Genomic DNA, 23,534 nt, shown 5'->3' on the forward strand with positions numbered 1-23,534 from the left:
GCTAATGTTGAAAGCAGAATTACAACATGCATCTGCAAATCTAACATCAGACTGCTTGGTATAGCATCACTAACAGGCAGATAAATGCTTACTTTTTTCCACAGTTTTCTTGGAGTGAGTTGTGAACCGAATGCCAGTAAATTTCATTAAAAATGAGAGATCTGTTTCTAGACTTTCAAGTTGAACTTTCAGGTCTGATGGAGATTCATGTCCCTTCAACTCTCTCTGAAATTCTCCTTGGAATGACTTGCTATAATCAAAAACAAACAAAAAAAATCAAAAGGCCAAAAGACCCAGACATAAGAGCATGTTTTATCACATCAGTGCAGCAATACAGTTAAAAGAAAAGGATTTTGGAATGTTGTGCTGTGACAGTTCTCAGACCAAGATCAGTTTTCAGTGAATCACATTTCAGTTAGACCATATTACTGTAACACCAAACTACTCTAGCTAGCATAAATATTTCATGATCTATGTGTATTTTTCTATGTGGACACAGCCTTTATTAGAAGTTATGAGATGCGCACATCCATTTGGAGGAACATATAATAAAAAATGAGCTGTGATACTTTCAGTAGTCTAAATGACCTATTTTATCTATAGAGAGTATATTTATTATGCAATATCATTTATGTAAATAAAAAGCCCCAAAGAAGTACTTCCTTAGCCTACAGCTAGTGACAACTAGTCCCCCCAGTCCTCCACCATTTTTTTTTAAAGGATGAATAAATGTGCATTGAGCTGTTTCATGCTACATCATGGAAAACATGGTCTTTGCAGCCAACAGCTTTGCAAGGCCCACACTGTAATGTACTGGGTATTGTGCTCTGACTGCTTTGATTGCCTGGAAACAAAAATAAAGGCAATAAAAAGAAATTAACTATTTACTTATTATTTATATTCCTTTAGCATACATGACCCTTGTCCTAAAGGAGTTCTGCGTTATACTAAGCATTGTAAAAATAACATAGGGAAAATCCTAATGCCACAAAATTGAGGCAGAAGCTTAACCTAAACAACATTGACAAAGAAACATTAATATTAATCCAACACATTAAAAAACTTCATACATTGACATTAGTATCTCTTCATCAGAAAAAAATGTGGATTCTTGTTGGCTGTCTTCATACTTTTCAGCCAACAATTTAATTTCTTCTTCCAACGACTGAATTTCATCTTCATAAACTTGATACATGCTGTCCTCCATTTCTCAGAATCAATATTACTAGATAAAACAAAAGTAGTATACTACTTAGGTTAAAAACAAATCAGTTTTCCAAAAAACAATTACTGTTATGCAAAGAATTAATCTTTAAAAGGCAAATATTATATTAGGAAATTGTTTCTCTTCCCCTTCTACTTAAAATGAGACAATTTACTTGCATCTTATGACTTTTGTAAACTGAAAAATTGATAGATACAGTTGTAAAATATTCCAGGTGGCTTTGACAAATGCAGTAATTAATAACATCTTAATTCTATGGAAGGAATCACAAAGTCTCATTTGCTATGGAAGAGTAAATGAACATATAAGCCTCGATCCTCAGCAACTAAAATCCACGGAAATTGTCACCAATCTGAAAACAGGATTAGGCTAGAAGTCAGGTAGTTGATACTATAGCACTCTTTCTGCAATATAACTCCTACTAAAACTGTGCAAAAGTCCATTTATAAAGACAATGGTCTACAAGCAGATATAATGAAGGTAGAAAGGCTGCTTTTTCCATGCAACATAATTCTGCACAAAATCAAGCTTCCTAAATAACATCGTAACTCATCCTGCTAAAAGCATCATAAATAGGAAAGATTCTACTTCCAGTGACAGCTATAAGAAGCTACTAGATATCACCAAAAGACCAAGAAAGAACAAATTTCTGAGCACTGACTTTATGTAACAACAAAAAAAAAGCAAAAAAAAAAAAGCAGAGTTTTCTCCAAAACAGGTAGTAAATAGGAAAAAAAATGGTAGTCTTGTTGCATTAGTTGCTGAAAGACTTAACTGAATCTAAATTTAAAAAATAGACTAATGTTAAGACTCAAATAACTGCATAGCCTCTAAATGCAAAAACTAAGTCAAGGATTGAGTGCAAGTCAAAGGTGTTTTTTTTTTTTAATAGTCATGATTCCATCCAGTATCCATTCATTTCACAACAGCACCTGAAAAATATGGATTCTGCTTTACATATAAAAAAATACTCAAAACATATTTAGCATTAAAAGTTTATTTAATAACAAAGAAAATATTAAATGCCATCAAAGACTCACAGTGATTGTGCCTAGTTACAAACTTTCTCTGAAATTTTAAAACATGCATATGCAACATGCGACAACAAACAAGATTAGTGGGACAAGAAATAGACGTTTTTAATGTATCTTCCCGGTTTTCTTTATCTGAGAATATACTGAAGAAAGTTTTACCTGCAACCAGGAGTAACCGGAGGGGGGGGGGGGGGGGGGAAGCCGAGACTCTGAGGCAGGTTGGCAGCTAATTCCTCTAGTTGGCTCTTCTGAAAACAGCAATACAACACATACACCGCCTACAGCCACTTTAACTTAAGCAGTTTTACCGGACAGTAAAAGATTCGAAGACTACTTCTAATCTCAAACAGATTATCTCCAGAAGAAGAAAAATACCTACTTTTAATTAAAAAACATACTTTTAATGACAAATAATCAGCCACTTCCACTCACACTAAGAGCGCACACACACACATATGCATTTGTGCGCTAACACCATATATCGCAAACTTCTACATACCTTCCCGTGCGCACCTCAGGCGCTTGCTTTTATGCTGCCCGCTCTCCAAGACAAGCTGGGAAAAGCAGGCAAGATTTTGTGGGAAATAAGCTAGTGGGGGTTTTTTCGCATCTGCCCGCTTTGCGTCTAGGCTTTAAATCTCACCAGGGGACACCTGGAAAAGAGCTGTGACCCGCCCCACGCCGCGGCGGAGGCCCGCAGGTGCCACAAGCACGGGCAGCCCCAACGGCTCCGCGCGTCGCCCGGCGGCAGCGGTCGCACCCGTCCACCCAACGGCCGCGCTCGCGCCCCGCGGAGCGGCGCCTTCGAACTGCGCGCCCAACGGCCGCCGGCGCCCCGGGCGCTGCCACCGCCACTGCCAGAGCGGGGGAGAGCGTGTTCTGCCGCACGCCGGCGCCGCGCGGCTGCTCCGTCCCCGCTAGGCAGCGGAGCGTCTTGAAGCGGACTACCGGAGCGAATATCCGACCGTAGTGGTTAGGTCCCTATTTCTTCATATATTTCCGTACGTTTTCAATTATGTCTTGCGAGAACTCCCCCTCTCTCTCTTCCTAGTTGGTTAGGCTCAAGCCTTCCGGAGTCACAGGGCCAACCCGTGTGCTCCTCATACACTTGACCGGCTGCAAACAGGAACCGGAGAGCGCAGAGGAGCGAGTCTGAACCCGGCCGGGTCAGGAGACGGAACCCTTTTCTCCGAGCGTGCGCTAGGAAGGGATGCGGGGGAAGGAGAACTGGGCTGCACTGCGAGGAGCGCACATGGGAGGTGGTGAGGGAGAGGCTCGGTTGTCTCCTGGGGCTGGCGGGTCCTCAGGGCCTCGGGCGGCAGGGAGGGTCCCTGCGGGTCGGTGGGGGGCCTCTTTTGTTTGCCGCCTGCCGGTAGGCGAGGGAGGCCTGTGGGTGGCTCTGTGCCTGTTGCTGGGGCGGCGCGCGTGCCCCTCGCTCGTCCGCGGCGGGGGGCGGCCGTTGGTGGGAGGCCGTTGGGGCGGTTCGGCCTCTGTGGCGCGAGTGCTGAGCGGAGCTGGCAGAACCGAGGGCGCCCGTGGGGGTACCACGAGAGCTCGTAACGTGGCGTCTGCGCTCTTCCATGCAAAAGTTGGGGGCTGGCTGTTCCCCTGAGAAAGTAAGCGTCTGGGCTTTTTAGATAATGTTTGTTTGCCTTAGAAGATTATTTTCCTCTGAAAAAGTCTTCCTGGTTGAAAGGCTTTTTAAGTATTAGTGCTTTCAAGCACTGTCATTCCTTTCATGATGGCAGAAAAACAATTTTGAAGTGTAAATTTAATTTTTTTCCCATAATTTATGTTTTAATTAAAATTGTTCGCTGATGATAGTGGTCAGAATATACTAGTCTAGAGGTCCCGCTATTTTGTTTACATAACATCATTTATAGGCATCTAAATGCAGGTGTCTTTTTTTCATAGATATTGCATATCTTCATATTTAATGTCTGAGGCTTACAGATTTCTCTGTATCTTTAATTTGGATGTTGAACTGTGGTTTTAGTTAGTGAATTCAAATCTGTTATTGCTGACCAGAGTCTGGTGGTTTTATGCATTGTAATGTGTTGTTTGTCTGAAGTCTCAAGAGTTTTTGAATAATTAAAAAGAATTATCCTGATCCATGTGTAACTTTGTTATTTTTCTTTTAATTTGTTGATTACATTTTACATTCTTCTACATACTTCATGTGTTTCTTCTTCTACTGTTGCTGTGTGAATATCTGCTAATAAACAGCTGTCTAATAGACCAGATAAGGAGAAAAAGTGGTATATCTTTTAAATATTGTCAAATTTTTGTTTTAACAACTTTATTTACGTTACGGTTCACACATTGGGTTATTGTTACACTGTTTTTGGGATGAAATTGGGTTTGTTGTGACAAGGAAGGGAAATCAGACTACATTCTGTGCATCCTTCTGAGTATACGTATTTTACTCAGTCCTGTCCAACATGAATTTGCATTGCCCTGTATACTCATAAAACTGCTAGCTGTTTTAAGACAGTATATATAAATAAACTCCATGCTTCTGCGTGATACACAAAGATCAATAAGGTTACTTTATTCTGAGGCTTAGTTTGTTTGCTGTGATCTTTTCTTCTACATCTGAAGAATGAGAGCTTGATGATGGCTCAACACTGAAGAAAAGTGACGTGAGCGAGTCCTTTGACATTCTCTGTCTCGCTTCTATTCTCACTCATCCTGAAAACAAGATACTGAGGTAGAAAGGAATGTTCCGCTGTGTCAGACTGTCACACAGACCTGCAGAAAGGTTTGCCAGCATCCCCTAAAGCAGTGATACAGCTAACTGCTTACCATAGCCAGAGAGACTACTTCCCTGCTATGGCTCACAAGCCACTTCAGTTGCTCAGCTTCTGGTTCCTATTTTCTTAACAGCTTCATGGTCCTCTCCCCTCCCGTAGTAGAAGTATTCAAAAACAGTTTCACTTAGTCGAACACTCTGGTGCCTTTTTAAAGTCTTAATATGTAGGAGGGCATAAGTATCATCTATAGTAGTCCTTACAGATGTTATATTTCTAAGTATTAGTTGGTTTTCAATGGTTGTAGTATTGCTAGCTAAAAAGTTGCTAAGGGTAAAATGCTTATGGACTCAAACTTTCAGTTGCTTAGTGCTCAAAGTCCATCAGTCCAGGTGGTGAAAGGTACCTTTGTCACACAATGTGCAAGTTGGCCTTCTCGAAACTCTGAGCAGCATTTGAGCTAAGGAGATGGAAGTTGCAGCTGGCAGACTGACTTCCTTTGACCAAAGCTTAGGGAAGCCTAGTAGGTTTGGATTAAGGAAAGTCTTATGAAGGGAAGAATTAAATTTCCGTGCATGAAACTTAGTTGAAGTTTTATACCTGGTAATTCTGTTCTTCTGTATTTAGTTTTCTGATGTAACATGTACCACTTGTTCATTGCACCTAAAGTAGAATTAATACTGGAGCCCAATATTATTGGGTAGAAATAGCATTCCTGTAACCTTCTCACCATTAAGATATTGGAGTGAAGTTAAGTGAAGGGAATCATGAGCCGTTTACATGTTCTGCTGTGCACCCAGCCATATGTTTTCAGCTAAATGTGTTAATCCCTGGTTACTCATAGCAATGCTATATTTACTAGTACTGGAGCAGAGCATGTTATGTAGTGCAAAGCAAAGGAGCACCCTTCTCAGTAGATTCTTTATGGAAGATATTATTATGGAATGATTTGCCCCATAATTTGATACTATGATTGTATTAACCACTGCAATATAAGTAATAGCTCTTATTATCTTTTTACAGAAAAACAGAGCATGCATTACAGATGTAACAGCTTGACATTTTGATATGGAGAAGAAACAAGTTTCAAAACGTTTATATGTTGGAGGGCTTGGCCATACGGTTTCTAAGGCTGAACTGCAAGAAAGATTTGGCAAATTTGGACGTGTTTTAGATGCAGAAATTATTACCAGGAAAGATGAACAGGGTAACGGTTTTGCATCATCTCTTAAAAGTGAATTGTTCTTCAGTCTGTTGTGTGAAGTAGAATTTTTGCTTCAGAGGCACTTTATTTTCAGGAATTAACTTATGTTTCAGTTTTAAAGGCTGCATTGAAATTATACAGAAAATAACTAAATGTTTATCTTGAGCAGGGAACCCTACAAAAACCTTTGCTTACATCAGTGTCAGCATTTCTGAAACAGATCTTAGAAAATGTAAGTTGTTTTTGATTTTTTTGACATTTTTATTGTTTCTTTAGTAAGTTATGTTCCTGAGCCAAATTACATCACTGATAATATATCTAATGTTGTCAGGTCAGGATATGGTCAAGGTAGAAGTTAGCAATTTCATTTTGCAATCATACTCATTTCATTGGCTTTAGTTACAATTTTTATGGAAGTTTTCTTACAAATATTTTCAGTAAGTAGATTCAAGTAAATTAAAAAGCTGCTTTGTGACTGAGGCGGGTGGTTTATCAAACAGTTTATTGGAGGAGGTGGAGCTGGCTTGCTCCTTTTATGAAAAGGGGTAGGGCTTGTGCTTCAAATATTTTAACCAGGTCTATGAAACATTCAAAAACCATTAAAAAGACGTATCAAGTCACTTCTAATATTTTATGTGAAAGGAAACCCAGAAGGAGAGTTTACATAAAGCGTGCTTATGTTAAAGAAAATATACAAATTCAAATATAGTTGGATTACAAAACTACCTGCAGGGTTACAAAACTGTGTGTGTAATCTGCAGCAGCAAAAAAGTCAGGCAGATACCTATGCCCAAAGACAGGGATTGGTAGTATATCATTGTATCTAGAAATAAGAAAGCCATTAGGAATAAGAAGGCCATTTGAGAGCAACTAAAAGCTAACCCCAAACCATGATATTTAACTTCCTTAAGTTCCTAGTATAACAAATTTCTTTCTGGTTCTCAGCTCTCCTTAAATACTTTTTTTTTTGGGGGGGGGGGGGAGTATACAAGAAGTTAAGTAGAGAGGAGCCTATCTGATAGTATTGTAGAAACATCAGGGTACATATATCTGAATTTTCAGATCGCTGTTTGAACTAAATCATACATACTTGAATTATGCTTTTGAAATCAGCTTTTTTATTTTTAATGTTGAGCTTCTTGGTTAAGGTTAAGATATTTGCCCTTTTATACACAGACTTTAATCAAGCAAGTGATCAGGTGAGATCATACTAAAGGAATTTCAAGCTGTCATAAAAGCTGTAGTTCAGTCCAACATGAGTGGTTTTTTTTTTAACGTAGAAAATACTCACTTTCAGTTTTCTTGTTTTACAGGCATGTCAATTTTAAATAAAACAAAATGGAAGGGGGGGACGCTACAAATTGAGCTGGCCAAAGAAAGCTTTTTACACAGGTAAAATCAAGAAACAAATGTATATTGTTGCTAATAGTTACTTTTTTCCCCCTGTTTTTAACATTATTGCTGCACTTTCTTCATATGCTATACTCTTACTTTTTGTAATTTTTAATGATACTGGTGGACCACTGATGCATATTAGATATTGCATCAGGTTTTCCATCATTGTTTTGCTATGGAATTAGTGTAATTGTGATTATAATTGATTTCCCACCCTTAAGTTAAAAGTGAGCAGTTACTGTTCTGTGGAAGAGGGTCACCACTGGTCATGGTTTAGCACACAAGTAAAACTGTTTACATATGATGTGCTTTTTGTTACAGACTTGCCATGGAGCGAGAGGAAGCAAAGCTGCAAAAGGAAAAGCCACAGAGAAATGATGAAAGAAATCTATTAGAATCGCTGAAAAAGGCTGGAGTTGTAGATTTTCACATGAAAGCAGTACCAGGTACAGAGGTGCCAGGTCATAAGGTACGGTGAGGTAGCTGTACGGAGATTTAAAACAAAACAAAAACAGAATCAGGCACAAGCTTATTGCATCTGAATTTATGTCAGATCTTTACATTTGATGTAAAGAAATTTGCATACAGCGTGACAGTCTGACTTGTGAAAAGTAGTCTAAAGGAATACCTTAAGTGTAGACATGTAGAAGGCTCCTTTTTTGTCATTCTTTGTAATGATGGAAATAATTTTGATTGTATGCTCCTCTGTGTTGTGTTAAATTAATGTTTTATTATCTTCTTGTGTTGGGAGTATCTTCATGTCACTCAAAAGCATGGGAGGAGAATATACGTCTTATTTTTATAAAGCATATGCATTTTTGACTGCTGGGTTGTCAGGGTCTATTCTCTGTGCTTTAATACGTTCATCTGGTCAGTCAACATGCACTTGTAGAAGTAAGACTTTGAATAAAACTGTCATTCAATGTGTAAGTTTAGGCAAGGAAAAAGTTATTTATTGCAACATTTAAAAAATTATTTCCTGAGCATAAAACACTTTTGGAGGGTGATAGACGATTTGGGCCTTGGTGGGGAGGGGCAAAGGGCAAAAGAATGGTGATACCATGTGTGCAGTTACTACTATTAATTCATAATTCGGAAGCTTTATATTAAAAATGGTACTTGTAGAGCAAAGAAATTCTGTTCTTTATTTGCAGGTTGTGGAATGAGATTTAGATTTTTTGAAAAGGAAGCTGGCTACAAAAATATATCACTTAATAAACAAAAATGAATTAGTCACAGACAGTTCTTTATTAGTGTTCCTTTTATCAAAGAATATATGCTTCATTTTATTCCAGGGTTACTGTTTTGCTTATTGTGATTTATTTTTCCCTATATTCCCCCCCCCTTTTTTTTTTTTAAACTCTGATTGATTTTATTTTCTTTCAGAATTGGGTTGTTGGTAAATTTGGCAGAGTCTTACCTGTCCTTCATCTTAAGAGTCAACAGAAAAATAAAATATCCTTTTCTTATTCATAGGACATAGATGCAATTCCCTTCTTTCTTTCTTCATATGGGCAAAAATACATTTGCTTAACAGTTTTCATATTATTAACTATTATATCATGTTTAATTTACTGATTCCCTTAAGTAAATCTTCAAATAAATTCATGTGATTTGAATAATTTTTCAGGTTGCATGTCACTAGTTGAAAGATTTATGGTCATGTTAACGAAGACCCTTTCACTTAAAATTTAGCCCATCCATAAAGATTGGAAGCCTACTTGCTGAAAGAATCATGTTGTTTTTATTCCTTAACTGAGGACAACATTGTGAAATATGACCCATCAAAATACTGCCATAACCTTAGAAAGCTGGAGCAAGACTTGACACATGTAGTTCCTGTATCCAAGCTCACTTGGCATTTGGAAGGGCGAGATGACAGCATAAGCAAGAAGCGACAAGGGGAGTTCCCTGTAACAAAGAAGCCACCTAAAAAACTGAGACAACTGGACAGTGAGGATCTGAATGGAACAGTAGTTCTCCCTTCCGGTTGCCAGTCACAGTCAAAAAACATAAGCTCTTCGCAACCAATCCAAAGATCAAAATCCAAATCCATCGAGATGTCTAAATTATTTCCATCAATCAGTAAAACATCAGGGAAAGATTTACTCTCAGATAAAAGCAGTGTTTCTAGAGCTACATCTCAGAAAAATATGATGAGTGTTTCTGACAGTAACTCTGATTCTGAAGAGGAAATCAGAGCAATGATAAAGAAAGAGATGGAAATACAGAAAGCTGAAACAAATGTTGAGACTGAAAGTGACCACCTGGAAATTGTTGGGGATGACTTTGAGCTAAAATACAATACTCACTGGTCTTTAGACAATCCAGATACCGTGAAGAAAGTCATTAAAAGAAATAGTAGAAAGAACGAGTCTATGGAATGTGACAATGGTTATGATTCAGCAGATACAGATGAAATTATTGCTGTGAGTAAAACTCCTGATCTAAGCAGCAGGAAAACTACAACTTTAGAAGACTGTAAACAGGTAAAGGTGGAAAAAAAAGTTGATAAAGAAATATTAACTAATAAAAATTGTGATTTGGTAAATGTCTCCTCACTGAAAACACATAATTTAAAAGAAGAAAACTTTGGAAGAGAAGGGAAAAAGAGAAAATCTAAAATTTCTGCCTTGCGGAGTAAAACAGTTAAGAGTACAAATAAGACAAGTGACAGTGAAAGCTCTTATTCACAGTCTGAGGAAGGGGAATCTGATACCAGTTCTGTTTATGAGTCTATGATGCAAAACTGTTACCGTCTAGACCTTACATTAGATGACTTAAAAGCATTAGCTACTGAAAACACTGAGACTTCAGTAGATGCAGATAATACACAGAGTTCTAGTGAGTGCAGTGTTAAAGAAAATGCTAAGGGCAATGTCACATATAATAAAAAACATTCTAAAATTCCCCCAGAACTTAAAAAAAAATGTATCTGTCCTGATGATATAGTTGCTGCCCTTTTAGAGGGGGAGGAGAATGCTGATGAAGAAAGCGCCAAGGGACAAACTAATTCAGGTTTGAAGTATCGGCCCTTCAGAGGAATGGGGTCCCTTTGTGAAAAAGAGCTAACTAAGGGCAGCACTGGTTTGAAGAAGAGGTCTGTAGGAAACTTAGGCTTTGAAACTTATTTTTCTTGCTGTGGAGAAGAGTCATCTGCATCTAAGAACACTCCATTGCATTCACTTGAAGTCAGCAGTAAAAAGCAAAATGTGGCTTGTGACCAGCTCAAGGAATTGTCAGATGCTGCCATCTCAGCAGATAAGAGCGATCAGCCTATTTGCAGGCCGCACTTGCAGGGAAAGAGCAAATATGTGAACGCTCAACAAGACCAAAAGTCAGAGGGTGGAGATGCTGTTCCTAGTGCCGATGAAAGTGAGGATGAGAGCAGTAACATGGACAGTAATGCTCCCATATCACAGGAACACATTAAAGGACAGCTGAAGAGTCCAAAATTGCGTTCAAAAAAACTGAAGAGAGATGTAAGTAATGAGAATGGGAAGACAACTATTCCAGAAAGTAAGGAGCTTTGTTTTCATGCTACTGCTTCTAAGGAACCTGATACAAAAAAGAAACAATTGCAGGATAACCAGAGGAGGCTGGCAGCTCTAGAAGAGAGGCAAAAAGAGAGAGAATTACAGAAGAAACTCATTCAAGGAGCTCTCTCAAATCTGGTAATTACATTTTTTTCTCTGAACAGTAGACAGTAGATAAAGAAAAATTAGCCATATGTACTTAAGACTTAAGAATTGTATTGTGGAATTTCTGCTCACACTGCCACTTACAATTTTAGAGTACATACAAACTGAAGCATACTTAATTCCTGGGATGTCTCTAGAGTTGCAACAGGAGTAATAGACTCCTTGAGCGCCATGAAAATGTATTTTAGTTACATCTTTGTGACTGTAGCAAGTATTTGATATATCTAACTTCACAGTTTTATTCTTATTTAGGATAGCCAGCCAGCAAGCGTGCATAAACACATTATCTTCAGTTCAGATGTGGAAAGTCAATCTGAAATAGATGAGATGTCTGAGAAAGACGCAAGTTTGGGAAATATGTTTGAAAAAGTAAGTGTTATAAGCAAAAGTCCAATATTCTTAGAGGCAGTTCCATGTGGATATAACTGTGCCTTTTATTCTAAAGAGTGTTTTTCATAGCAACGTGACAGAAAAAGTAAATGATAGATGTTTGACATAATATTTTTTTTTTTAGCTAAAAATGTGTTAGCATGACTGTGCATCTAATAAAGCTGGAGAATTTAGAATTTCCGGGAAATCGAGATCTCTACACATGGTATTTTAACTTTAAAAAGGAAAAAGAAAGTTTGCATTATAGGGCTTACACTTAATTGATTTTCAATTCCACTGCTTCTGGTTAAAGGAAGAAAAAGAGATCTGACTTAGTAGTATAGAAAGACCCATGAGCTTAAGATAACCCAGATTGTCACCCTGCTAGTACCCTGTGCTCTTTTCAACAGCGTATAACTGAAAACCATCAATATATGCAGATGCACAAACTAACCTGCTGCTAAATTGTCAGGATAGCTGTACAATCCTAATAGTAGTTGGGTTTGTTACTGGTTTGATAATTTGTTAATATGAGATTTTTGCCTGTATGTCCACCAGAATGTTCTTTTGCTGCATCATATGTTATATCATTTACTGCTTTTCTGTGCATTGTGCTTGTGATATGAAAAAAATGTGTTAAATTAAGATTTGCTGTAGATAATCTTTGTTTTCTGTGACTAGACAAAGAATATGCATTAAAGCAGTGTCATATCTTTAGCATGATGCTAGGGTCCTAAGAAGTTGTGTGGGATTTCCTCTCTAAACTGTACCTAATTAAGACCTAATTTACCAGAATTCTCAGGATTTTACCACCATACTTGAAGCACAATTAAGTACTTTGCTGAAATAAAGCTTGTTATATCATCATATCTTTTATATTCCTTCTAGTATATTCAATAGCTTTACACTATTGGTTTTGTTTTTGTCTTTTTCACTAGAAATTTATTAAGATTAGGGTCATTCTAACCTTTTACATTTTCCTTCTTTTCTCACTTATCCTCGCATTTAGTTTTTTTTTATTACATATTTGTTACCTGTATTCAGAGTCCCTGCCCTGTATTTTTCTTTGAAAGAAGCTCTAATTCTGTAGAAAATTGTTTTGAAGCCATTGAGTACTTACCTTTTGTCTTGTAATAGTTGATCTTTATCAGCTGCCTTAAATGGGGTCATAGAGTTTATATCATAAATGAATCCCATTCAGAAAGGGGATACTTAGACCTTGGTATTTTAAAATTGATCTCCCTTGACATATTCAGAAAGTTGGATTTTTATGGCTAACTCTCATGTATTGCAAAACCTGAATTAATCTGTACAGGGATGTTTTGCCTGTGCTAAAATTTAGTAGTGATAATTGTAAAACAAAACTATACAAAGTAGGTATGCAAAGTAAGATATGAAACACAGACTAATAGAAGTGAGCTTGTTGTTGTAGAAATATGCTTTTTCAGATCAGTTGGAAAACAGACGAACAAAGTTAAGAAAATCGTTGCTTTTCTATATCCTTTTTTTTTTCTTTTTTTTTTTTTTTTTTAACAAATAAGGAGTCTGCTCCTAAAACTTCTGGAAGGCTATTTGAAAGCAGTGAAGATGAGCAAGATGATACAGATGATGAGAGATTCAAAATTAAACCCCAGTTTGAAGGCAAAGCAGGTGAAAAAGTGAGTGAACCTATTTAACGTGATTTACAATTTTCTCCTGAGTCTCCATAATGCCACTTCAGAAGTACATAACATCATGTATGTTTGCATACTTGTTGGATATGAACATTTTGACAAACTTAAGGCAAAAGTCCATTTTTAAATAGAAGAAATGGTAGTCGTGGAGGAAATAGTATGTGGGGGGGGATGAAAGGGTTCTCTGATGTTGCCATCTTTAAATACAGAGAAACTTCTGGTGAAGGCAGTGAGAGCTAAAAGTTGTTAGCATGTTGCAATGATTACAGTAATTCTCCAGCAACTTAATAGTAGCTATTTAATTTTCTTTAGCTCTTGCATTTGCAATCACGATTTGGCACAGATGAAAGGTTTCGTTTGGATGCTCGATTCCTTGAAAGTGACAGTGAAGAAGAAGAAGAAGGTAGGCCTGTTCTTATTTCTTGGTTAATCATAGTAATAGTGATGTATAATGGAGCCTTAGTTTTGTATGTTTGAAATAGCTCATGAACTCCTTTGCTTCTCTGGAGGTCAAGGAAAATAACTCAAAGAAAATAACCCAACCCTGTTGTGGCTGTGCATATTATGTAGTGGTAGCTGAGTTTTCTTAAATGTGTATGTTGCAAAAGTAATAGCTGAATGAGACATTACTTGGTTGATAAATCAACATTTTAAATAATTTTTTAATACAGGATGATATTTTTAGGATATTAGAATGTATTTATCCATGTTTTTCACAGGATAAATGGTGACTTAAAAAAAGTTTTTGACTTTTATATTCACTTCAACTGTTTGTTTTATAGTTCTTGGAGTTCACTTATGTTTCAGTAACTATAGGAGGAATGATACCTTAAAATGGCAAAAGGCAGAAAAGCTGAAAACGGCAAATAAGTTTTCTTTTTTTTTTCCCCCTACCAAAAATGAAATTGTTAACCTAGTTTATTTCTGAAACTCATCTTTCTCCCAGTTCTACTACTCCCTTTACCATTTAATGTGATCTTAAGCATGCTCCCATACAGCATCCTCAGTGGCAGAGTGGCTGCAGAGTTGTGATATGAGGAGGGAGCAAGTTGTTTAACTGGTCTGATTTTCACGTGAAGTAGGTGTTCCTGATACTTCTAATCAAAGATTAGCTGAACTGCAAGGAAAAAACCCTGTAAGGAGCTTTAGAGGAAACCTGTCAAGCCACATGAGCTCTTTTACTACTGTGGTGTGATGTTATATATCAAATATTACATACTTAATCAGGTCATAGTGGGGAAAAAATAGTAATTATTATGTTTTTCTTTGCAGAGACAAAGATACTGGAGACAGAAGAAGAAGAGCTTGCTGCAGAGAAGAAAAAAAATCTGCAAATCCTGGGAAACCTCTTGAATATCAACCTAGAACAGCCTAAGCCAACTAAAACAGCCATGAATGCTAAGAAATTCAAGTATGAATCATGCATTGTCAGAAAAGAAGGGATTTTAGGAAGACTTAATTTTTGTCCGTGTTATGCAATTGAAATTTCTGTATTTCAGTCAGTTGACTGAAAAAAACATTTCATTCCTTGTCATGTGCATCTGAAGTCAGCCTTTAATTCAGTTTACCAACTTCAGTGTCCCAGTAGATCATGCTACTGTAATTATCATTATTTTAGGGAAAAGGTGATTGGATGGCCACTTGAGCTCCTTGCAGCAGATTTTTGTATGATTGGATTGCTGAGTATGAGAATTAGTGTTTTAATAAGTCCTTGCCTATATAGGACATATTTCTGCTCTCTGCAGAGACAAATTTAGAATAGCTAAACAAAGAGCATGTAAGCTGACCCGTAGGTCAGTAAGCTAGACTCTAGTTTCCATACAAGTTAACAAGGTGGTTGTTTTCTCTGGTTTGCAGATGCAAATGAGTTGGGTATCCTATCTTCCAAGGGATACTTATCAGAAACCACAGTGTGATTTCTGTTCTTTATTAGCATCAAACTTCTTTTTCCATGGTTTTGGGAAATTTCCTCATTATATTAGGAATTTGTTACATATTACTATTCTGCCTGTTTCAGCCTTCATTAGATGATGATGAGACAGGTTTGGAACTGTACCACTGAAAGTATTCTGACACTTTACTTGCTTTGAAAGAACTTGTTCTGCGGACTAAATTGGTGGAAGTTAGTAGTGCTAAATGTTGGATTTATATCAATTGACTACTTAAGAGTAGAACTATGTTATGACTTGTACAAATTTTCATGTATTTTCTAAAGACTAAGCAGAGGTGGAATTAATGTGTGGTACCCCAGAGGTAATCTTAGGAATTTTTTGTGAGATACAGTGTTCTGTAATATCCACATTAAGGATACAGTATAGGTGCAGTTAAAAGTAGTTAATTTATGCATTAAGCATTAACTGGGGGGAGGACAAGAACTAGATGGTTCTCTTTTTGCACTGCCATAAGGCAGCATGGGCTTTGCCACACTAGTATTATGGTCAGTCTAAACCTTACACTGCTATAGCTGAAAGTCTCAATAATGTTTTAAGTTTTGAAAGATGGGTGTGAGGGTTGGATTAGGTGATCTCTGAAGGTCCCTTCCAACCTCAATCGTTCTATGATTCTGTGATAAACAGGTGCATGTGTAAATTGATTTTTATTGCATAATGTATGTAACTTGAAATGTATGTTTTATATTGAATATGACATTTCGACTAAAGGAATTCTGTTTATAACTGTTTTTGACAAAGACTCTGACTAAAAGATACTTTTAAAATAACTATTAGCTTTTGGATTTATTTGAGACTTTTTGGTAAAGAAGTAAATGTGAATTTGAACCTGACTATAAATGTTTAGGGTAACTTTGATGTGGGCATTTAGAGTGTCTCATGCTTTTCTGTTTCCTTTCTATTTCCCTAGAGATATTAATGCCCTTCGCTATGATCCTACAAGACAGGACCATGCAGTTTTTGAAAGGAAACCAAATGCTACAGAAAAAGAGAGGTAGTATTACATCTTAGTAATTATGACTGTGATTTTTCTTTCCCTGAAAAGCTGGCTTTCAAAAACAGCAGGAGTTTGAAACTATACAAATTGCTCTGTTTTTTTCCTTCAGTTATCCCTGTTATTGCTAAAATAGAGCTCTAGTAAGAATTGTGACCACTAAACCACCAAGTGGTGTTGTCTTCTTTCTAGTCACTCTACTCTCTGCATGCTGTTTTCTGTCCTCCTTTCTCACCTTCATACTATCCCTTTGCTTCAAGTCATGGACTTTGAGAGTTGCATATCTGTGAAAAGAAAACACTAGCACTTTGCAAGAAAAGAAACCTGGCTCAAATTTCTTAATATTGAGATTATATAGCATCACACGTGAAATAAGTGAAGAGGTTGTCTCATCACTGAAGTACAGTCAGGACATCATTAATCATAGAGTAGAATTGTTGCTGCCCTTTCATAAAGTTAAACCTGAGAGTCTTTCCCCCTGCTCATCCTCAAAGGGTGTGTAAGTTATATGAGGGGAGAAGAAATGGATCAGAAGCCTAACTGAAAAGGCATTTATGTTGTCCTTTGAACTTTGGAATATCCTATTCCCTGAACCTGGAATCACTAAGAAAGCAAAAAACAAACTGAAAAAACCAACCAAACAAAAAACTTCAAAGCGAAACTACTCATTATTGTATTCAGATAAGTTTAGAAAGGCATCAATGTAAAGGTTGCTTCTTTAATCTGATGGAAGTATTAACATAAAGGGAGCCTTTCTTTTAAAAATATATGTGCTGTGTCATTAACCTTTAACAATTTGATTTCAGTAAAGCTAAAAGGAAGAAGAAGAGGGAGGAGAGTGAAAAACTACCTGAAGTGTCTAAAGAAACATATTATGATATTGCTGTGAATTTAAAAGAGTTGTTTGGATCTTCAAAGAGTGAAGCAAAAAAAAGTGAAGTAATACCCTGGGACAAAGATGATGCAGAGGAATTCACTTCACCTGACAATCAGACATTGGGACCTAACGTTGGCAGTAATGTAGCTCAGGAGTCTAGTGGTTTCACATTTTCCTTCTTTGGTGACATGGATGCATCAGCCATAAAAGAAGGTAACAGCAGAACATACTTAGTAGTACAATTTCTAATGAGAAGTTTGTCAGGCACTGTAGAGTTATATAGCATATTTTAAGTTCCGAACCCAGGGAATTTTTATATGCTAGACTCAGTAGTTAAGCAAAATCATTATGATCTCCTGTTATACTTGTCAAAGTCTTTGTAGTTTAAATCACAGTTAATTGCATTTTCATCCCAAGAATTTTGCAAGGGATAACGGTTTGAGAAGGAGCTAATACCTAATTGTTTTTTGAACAGTGATGGGAAAATGTGCTGACATACATTAAATTTCTCAAATAAACCAGACAAACCAGGATTCACAAAAACAACCAAGATTTTATAAATAAAATGTATGCTAATTAAGGTAGTACTATGAGCAAAAGAAGATCCTAGAGCAGAGCACAAGATCATAGAACATTTTAGTATGTACTTAATTTCATGTTTGCAACTTCAGAAATTTGTGAGTGACACATGATTATTGGGTCTAGGTAACAAAAAAAAAAGTCCTGTCCTAAAGAAAAACAAAATGTTATGAAACAAACAAAAAAACCGAAGCAAATATGAAATGAAATCCCATAATAAGTAGTAACATAGGAAACGAGAAGAGACAACGTGCGAAGCTAACAAATATTAAAAGCTCATTTCTGCTGACTTCAGAAAAAAATCAGTATCTTCTGAGTACTGCAGTATGGGTTTGGGGATAGCAATACGTAAGAGATCACTATAATAAAATGGAAAATATCTAAGTGGAGATGTAGTCCAGAGTTCATGGGTAAGTAAGTTTTTAACCAATAAGTATTTTGGGTTTTTTGTTGTTGTTTTTGCAGCACAAACTATAAGTGTTTTGTGGATACCTTAAACTTCATCCGTTCCCCTGCAAATGCGTGTTTTTTTTCCAAAGTAGAATATTCTAATCTTCGTCTTTAAGAAAATATTTGTATTTCACACTTTATCTACTATTGGGCTTGGAAACTGCTTTGTATTGCCAGAGGGAGAAAGAGCTGGTTCTCTTCTCCTTGACCAGCCTGACAAGTGCTGCATAGGTACTGTGCTTATCCAGTAAAAGAAAAGGGTGCCCTAAGTCCCTGACCTTAATCCTTTTGGCCAGGGAAGGAGTAAGGGCTCAGGTGTATTTTTAAGTTACCAGGTGTTAACTGAGTACCTGGCAGCTGGCCATGTATGCTGTAGGCTTGCAGCACATACATGAAAATGACATAGCTTAGTGGAACACACACGAAGAGTAAGCTAAGGCATTATGAGTTTAGTTCATGAAGAAACTCATTATTAAGGTAGTTCACCATGAAAGAAAGCTTATATTCTATCTTCTGCAAGCTAAAAATATGAACGCCTGCTGTTACTCCCAGCTCAGTTAACAATGACTTATTAGGTTGGAGTGATTTGGTCAGAATCCTGGATCCTAACAGTGAGCTTCAAAAGGATTCACTGTACTTTTTCCCCAAGCTGTGATGATGCTAGTTGTGGATTTTGGGGGTGCATGTGTAACACATGAGAAGGCAAACTAAATTTATACCTGCCCACATGATCATAGAAGAATGTTAGATGGGAGGTTTCTGTCCAGCTAAAATTTGTCCTTTCCAGGTTAAGTACTTCACTCTTAGGTAGCAGTTTTTATTTGCAGGGAGGTGAGTAATCTGTTTTTCTGGTGATATTACTGCAGAGCCCTACATATTTGAAACAATAAAACCTGTAAAAGTTGCCTGGCAAGAAGATCCACGTTTCCAAGACAGCAGCTCTGAGGATGATGAAGAGCCAGAGGCATCAGAAGAAGAAAGAGACAAAGAAATGCAAGTCTGTTTGTGTTTGTGGTCTGTTAGGTCGTAGTAGTTTGAGACTGTGGGAATTTTAATGGCAGCACTCAAGTCATGGAAAGCTAACATCATTATTCTACATCTCTGAATGGTAGAAGTCCTTTTTAGGAAACCATTCCTTGCTGTACAGAACATACTGTTCAAAAATCCTGCTACCACACTTGGTTTGAAGTTGAATATGAAAACTGAGTTTCCAGCTGAGTGCATGAGAACTTAACTGGGTAACAGTTTGGGTCAAAAGTCAACTATACATTAGACTTTAATCAAAAAAAGAAGAAGAATTAATAGAAGGCTACCTTTGGTTAATGCAGAGTACTGTTGTTCTTTAATGCATACTATTTCTCTGAAGCGTTACAGCTTTGTAAAATTAGAAATTGATAGTAAAATTTCTTTTTATTTTTCTAGGTTCTTCTCTTTACCACAGACAAAAACTGCTAGATTTTTCTTTTTCTCCAAAGATGATGAACGATTAAGAGGTATAACCCTTTTTTTTTCCATCTCTCTACTGAAATTTAACAAGGATAATAAATTGCCTGGTTATTAATGTTTTCTAGTTGAAGCGTAGATGAGGTCTTTTCTTAAAAAAAAAAAAAAAAAAAAAAAAAAAAAAAGCCGATTTCCATCATTACTTATGGTATGAATTGCGGTAGCATATCCCAACAGAAATTATGTACAGTCCCAGTATAATAAATGCAGAGCTGTTATCTTGCCCTCCTATTTTCAGATCGTTCCTTAATATATAACTTTTTTGTTTTTTTGGGATTGCAAAATCATTTGGCAAGCTATTTAGACAGTTTGGATACTTTCGGGCGTATATATGATCTTAATTTTTTCCATGCTTCTGCTCTTATTAAGAACATTCAATATGATCATCAGACCTCATATACCCATATAGTTCTTGATCCTAAGTAACTGGGGGGAGGAAGGGTTCTGTAGCTATAATGACTTCCATAGTATAAAATAAGTATATAGTTGCTTTTGATATGTTATACAATAAGTAATTAGCAAGGTGGCCTTAAATAATGCTTGTTTCCTGAGACAAGTTAGAAATTGGCCAGACAATGTAGATATAAAAGTTACTGTGTAGCTAATACAGTTCTTGTACTGTAATCTTTCAGTCTAAATGTCTGATTTACAGTGCTCGTTAAAACCTACAGCTCTGAATCCTGAACAGGCACAAATTTTCTTGGGAGATTTGTAGGATCATGCTCCTGAGTTCTTAATGAAACAGATGCTGATTCACTACAATTTGTATTTCAGCATATTAAGGAAAACTGGCACTTTTTTAAATTTTCCTTAGTATGCCAGGGTGTGATTCTGTTTGATTGAGCCATGTCGTAGGGGTAAGAGAGGCATATGCAGAAGATAACATGCCTTCTGACTCTTGCTGTCAGTGTTTTACTCGTGAGATTTATAAAAGACAACATATTCCCAAGTGTTAAACCATATTAAATTGTTCTTTGTTTTGTGCAGAAGGCCCTAAATCATTCTGTAGGTCAGTAAACCTCAGCGAAGAAAAAGACACCTGGGAAAATAGACGTAGATTATTGCTTGAGGTGAGTATTTTAACCTCTATTACTTGATAACTGTAGCTGGAAAGAAAGCTCAGCATGAGAAAGGAACAGGGCTGCTTATTTACTTAATTTGCATTAAAAATTAATCAAGAAGCTTTAGAAGGTCTTGAAACTTTATCACTACCAGGGAATTACCCAAATTTTTAATACAGTAGTGTATATAACCTCCTGTTTTGATGTCCAGCCAGGTAAGTTATTGAACCTTTGTAGTGCACAGAAGCAATTACTTTACTGTATAAAAGAAATGTGTTTAAAGGACAAACATATGATTTAGAAACTTTTCATAATATTGTTTTGAAATTTAAATATTTTCAGGAATGCCGGAAGAAACATAAGGATGCAAGAAGGAAAGTGAAAGCAAAACAATAAGTCTTTCTTGTGCTCCTTGTCAAGAATGGGTTTTGTTTCTTCTTTCAAGAAACTGCAAAAAAAGTTTCTTTCAAAATTCTGGTCTTTCAAAGATCTAGTGGGAACAATATTGGAAAAGATTATTAAACTTTGGTTTTAAAAAGCTACATATTAATTGATTATGTCAATTTGACGGTTGTAACCGGTTTTCTATTTTTTTGTGTGTGTGTATATGTAAACACATTGTTTAAATGTGAGTTGCTCGTTCACAAACTTCTTGAGGATTTGATCATGGAATGAAGAATACACTGGAATATTTTTGCTGTGTTTTCAGGCCCTAGTGCTGCATGGGGTTGATAGAGAGCAGGGGCAGGTAATTGCACCTGTAAGGTTATATAACCTGTATTTGGTTGAACATAATAGAGGTCTTGTTCAAGATTTCTTTACAAATATTTGAAATGCTTTTTTTCCTACATTAAAAGTTTACCAGAGGTTTATGAAAATATGTAAATAATTATAAAGGCTTATAAAATAAGTTAGATTTCTATTTCTTCACAGAACTGAATTCTCCACTTTTTTAATATAGTATTTACATTAATAAATATTAAGAACAAATGTTGCTGGTGTTGTATGCTTGTTGTTGAATAGTATTTTTACATATAAGGTCATATTCTTATATCCATATGGCACATGTGCTGTGGAGGGTCATGGCAATATCAGAATATTATGAAAGTATTGGCTCTTGGCTATTTATGTGCTGAAACATGATATAGCTTCTTCCTAGAGACAATTACTTGATGTAAATTCCTTCTCTTCCTGGACTGGCAGAAGGTAAGGATCAGGATCAATGGAAGATTATCAGTCCTCTCTGGGATGTAGAAAGGGTCAGTCCTCTGTAGCATGTTGAACAATAGCAGTGCTAGGATTAAGCGAAGATCCCCATCAGTTCATTCTTTGTGGAAGACTACAGGCCAAGAAATACAGCTAGTTCAGGCTGTCAGAAATTGGAAGTCTTGTCAGACCTGCCTTCAGATGCCTCAGCAGAACCATAGGCACAGCACTGTGTGGTAAGTCAGAGCAAAATAATGTCTCTAGGAGCTGCAATAGAAGGAAAAATCGAAATTTCCAACTGAGGAAATCCAGTATACATAATGATAGCATTATGAGATATAACATTTTGCAATACATTTCCAGGATGTGTGACACTAGTAATTGAGAATAATGGTTTCCAAATAAGATTTGTGAGAGATTTGATGACTAGCATTTATTTGCAAAATAATTAAACATTCCGTTGTGCTCTTCTGTAGTTCCTTTAGATCCCATAAGACATATATGCACAAAGAAATTAATATTAAGTCTTGCCACAAGATAGCCAAACTGAATCTTCTATAACTGTGATTTTTTTATAGCACACTTTTCCAAACCATGTCTAGCAAAAAAAGTTGATTTTTTTGATGTTTGAAGCTAAGGTTTGGCAGCAGACGGATAAATTCAGCATTACGTTTCCATTAAATTTACTGTCAAGTTAACAGCTAGAAATGTGTGTGTTTTCTGGTACTCTGGAAGTCACATCTTTCAGCCTGGGAAACACAGTATCAGTACCGGAGACCTGATGGTAACAAAAGAGATCACTTTAAGCAGCATTTTTCAAGCAATTTTCAGGCAATTTTTTGAGCTTGAAAGACCTATTACAGGGATTCTATCATTGTAATATGTGCTTTGAAATGTCTCTCATTGTCTCTCGTTCATTTTCTTTGCTTGATTTTGATTGCTTGTGTATTGCTGCAGAGCATAATTCCAGAATATTTGTTCTCATATGGTACAAGCTGTCATGTGCATTACTGTGCCTTGTATTCTTGGTTGAAAACACTCTTTCATCCAAAAGTGCTAAGTATTAATAGTAACTTGTTCATGATTGTGTGTAGATCCTTGAGTGTACTTGAATAATGAGGACTATAGGATTGGAACCTTTTATAATAAAAGATTGGTGCAAGTTCTCATAGGAACTAAATGTCACAACATTAATCTTCATCTTGCCAGGATCTGGCACTTAAGACGAGATTTTTCTGTCATTTCACTCTTCCTAACCATAGAAATGCTCTAGGCATTTCTATGCTAGGCTTCACAGTAGAAAATAAGGATGATAGCTGGCTACCTCAGGGTTTAAAGGGCAAACTAATGAGTGAGGAATATACAGCTGGGATATGAAAGCTGAAAACCATCTGGGCTTAGGTTAGAGGAAAGAAGTTCAGAAAGAATATTCCCCGTTTGTCAGAATGCTGGTCGGCAGTCATTTTATACAGTACATTATCAGTTACATACAGAGTAGATGGAAAAGAAGAATTAGATTTTTTTTTTTCTCCTGAAGTCCTGTTCTTTGTTTTCTTCCATATGC

The 23,534-nt window shown here is 36.6% G+C and overlaps 2 protein-coding genes across 7 annotated transcripts in view; one reads left to right on the plus strand and one right to left on the minus strand.

Moving 5' to 3' along the window:
• The window catches only part of CENPP (centromere protein P), a 172,738-nt gene extending 169,614 nt beyond the window's left edge, over positions 1 to 3,124 (minus strand). For all 5 annotated transcript variants that reach the window (XR_010391203.1, XM_064518807.1, XM_064518805.1 and 2 more), the window contains exons 1-3: positions 2,759 to 3,124; positions 1,071 to 1,225; positions 93 to 250 (exon numbers count right to left, since the gene is read on the minus strand). Coding sequence is in view for 4 of the 5 variants with exons in the window: in XM_064518807.1 (XP_064374877.1) it covers positions 93 to 250; positions 1,071 to 1,207 (295 nt within the window). In the remaining variant the exon portion in view is untranslated. The remainder of the gene's footprint in view (positions 1 to 92; positions 251 to 1,070; positions 1,226 to 2,758) is intronic.
• Positions 3,125 to 3,370: 246 nt separating this feature from the next.
• Positions 3,371 to 21,758, plus strand: NOL8 (nucleolar protein 8). 2 transcript variants are annotated; one of them, XM_026102531.2, is made up of 17 exons: positions 3,371 to 3,521; positions 6,033 to 6,216; positions 6,383 to 6,445; positions 7,527 to 7,605; positions 7,930 to 8,077; positions 8,995 to 9,063; positions 9,375 to 11,282; positions 11,562 to 11,678; positions 13,220 to 13,336; positions 13,664 to 13,754; positions 14,624 to 14,762; positions 16,211 to 16,294; positions 17,101 to 17,384; positions 19,067 to 19,193; positions 19,623 to 19,693; positions 20,691 to 20,773; positions 21,107 to 21,758. In XM_026102531.2, exons 2-17 carry the CDS (start codon positions 6,078 to 6,080, stop codon positions 21,158 to 21,160), a joined length of 3,573 nt encoding a protein of 1,190 aa, XP_025958316.2. In that variant the 5' UTR covers positions 3,371 to 3,521; positions 6,033 to 6,077; the 3' UTR covers positions 21,161 to 21,758. The 2 variants fall into 2 exon arrangements, with proteins under 2 accessions (XP_025958316.2, XP_025958317.2); XM_026102532.2 differs by lacking the exon at positions 3,371 to 3,521 and adding an exon at positions 3,565 to 3,875.
• Positions 21,759 to 23,534: the final 1,776 nt, after the last annotated feature.

This window comes from Dromaius novaehollandiae, chromosome 12 (genome assembly GCF_036370855.1).
Source record: "Dromaius novaehollandiae isolate bDroNov1 chromosome 12, bDroNov1.hap1, whole genome shotgun sequence".
In the NCBI taxonomy this organism is placed as follows: Eukaryota; Metazoa; Chordata; class Aves; order Casuariiformes; family Dromaiidae; genus Dromaius; species Dromaius novaehollandiae.

Coding starts and splice junctions, on each gene's coding strand:
- NOL8 (XM_026102531.2), top strand. CDS start 6,078: ATGGAGAAGAAACAAGTTTCAAAACGTTTATATGTTGGAGGGCTTGGC. Junction 6,446..7,526: donor TGAAACAGATCTTAGAAAAT/GTAAGTTGTTTT, acceptor CTTGTTTTACAG/GCATGTCAATTTTAAATAAA. Junction 8,078..8,994: donor CAGAGGTGCCAGGTCATAAG/GTACGGTGAGGT, acceptor ATTTTCTTTCAG/AATTGGGTTGTTGGTAAATT.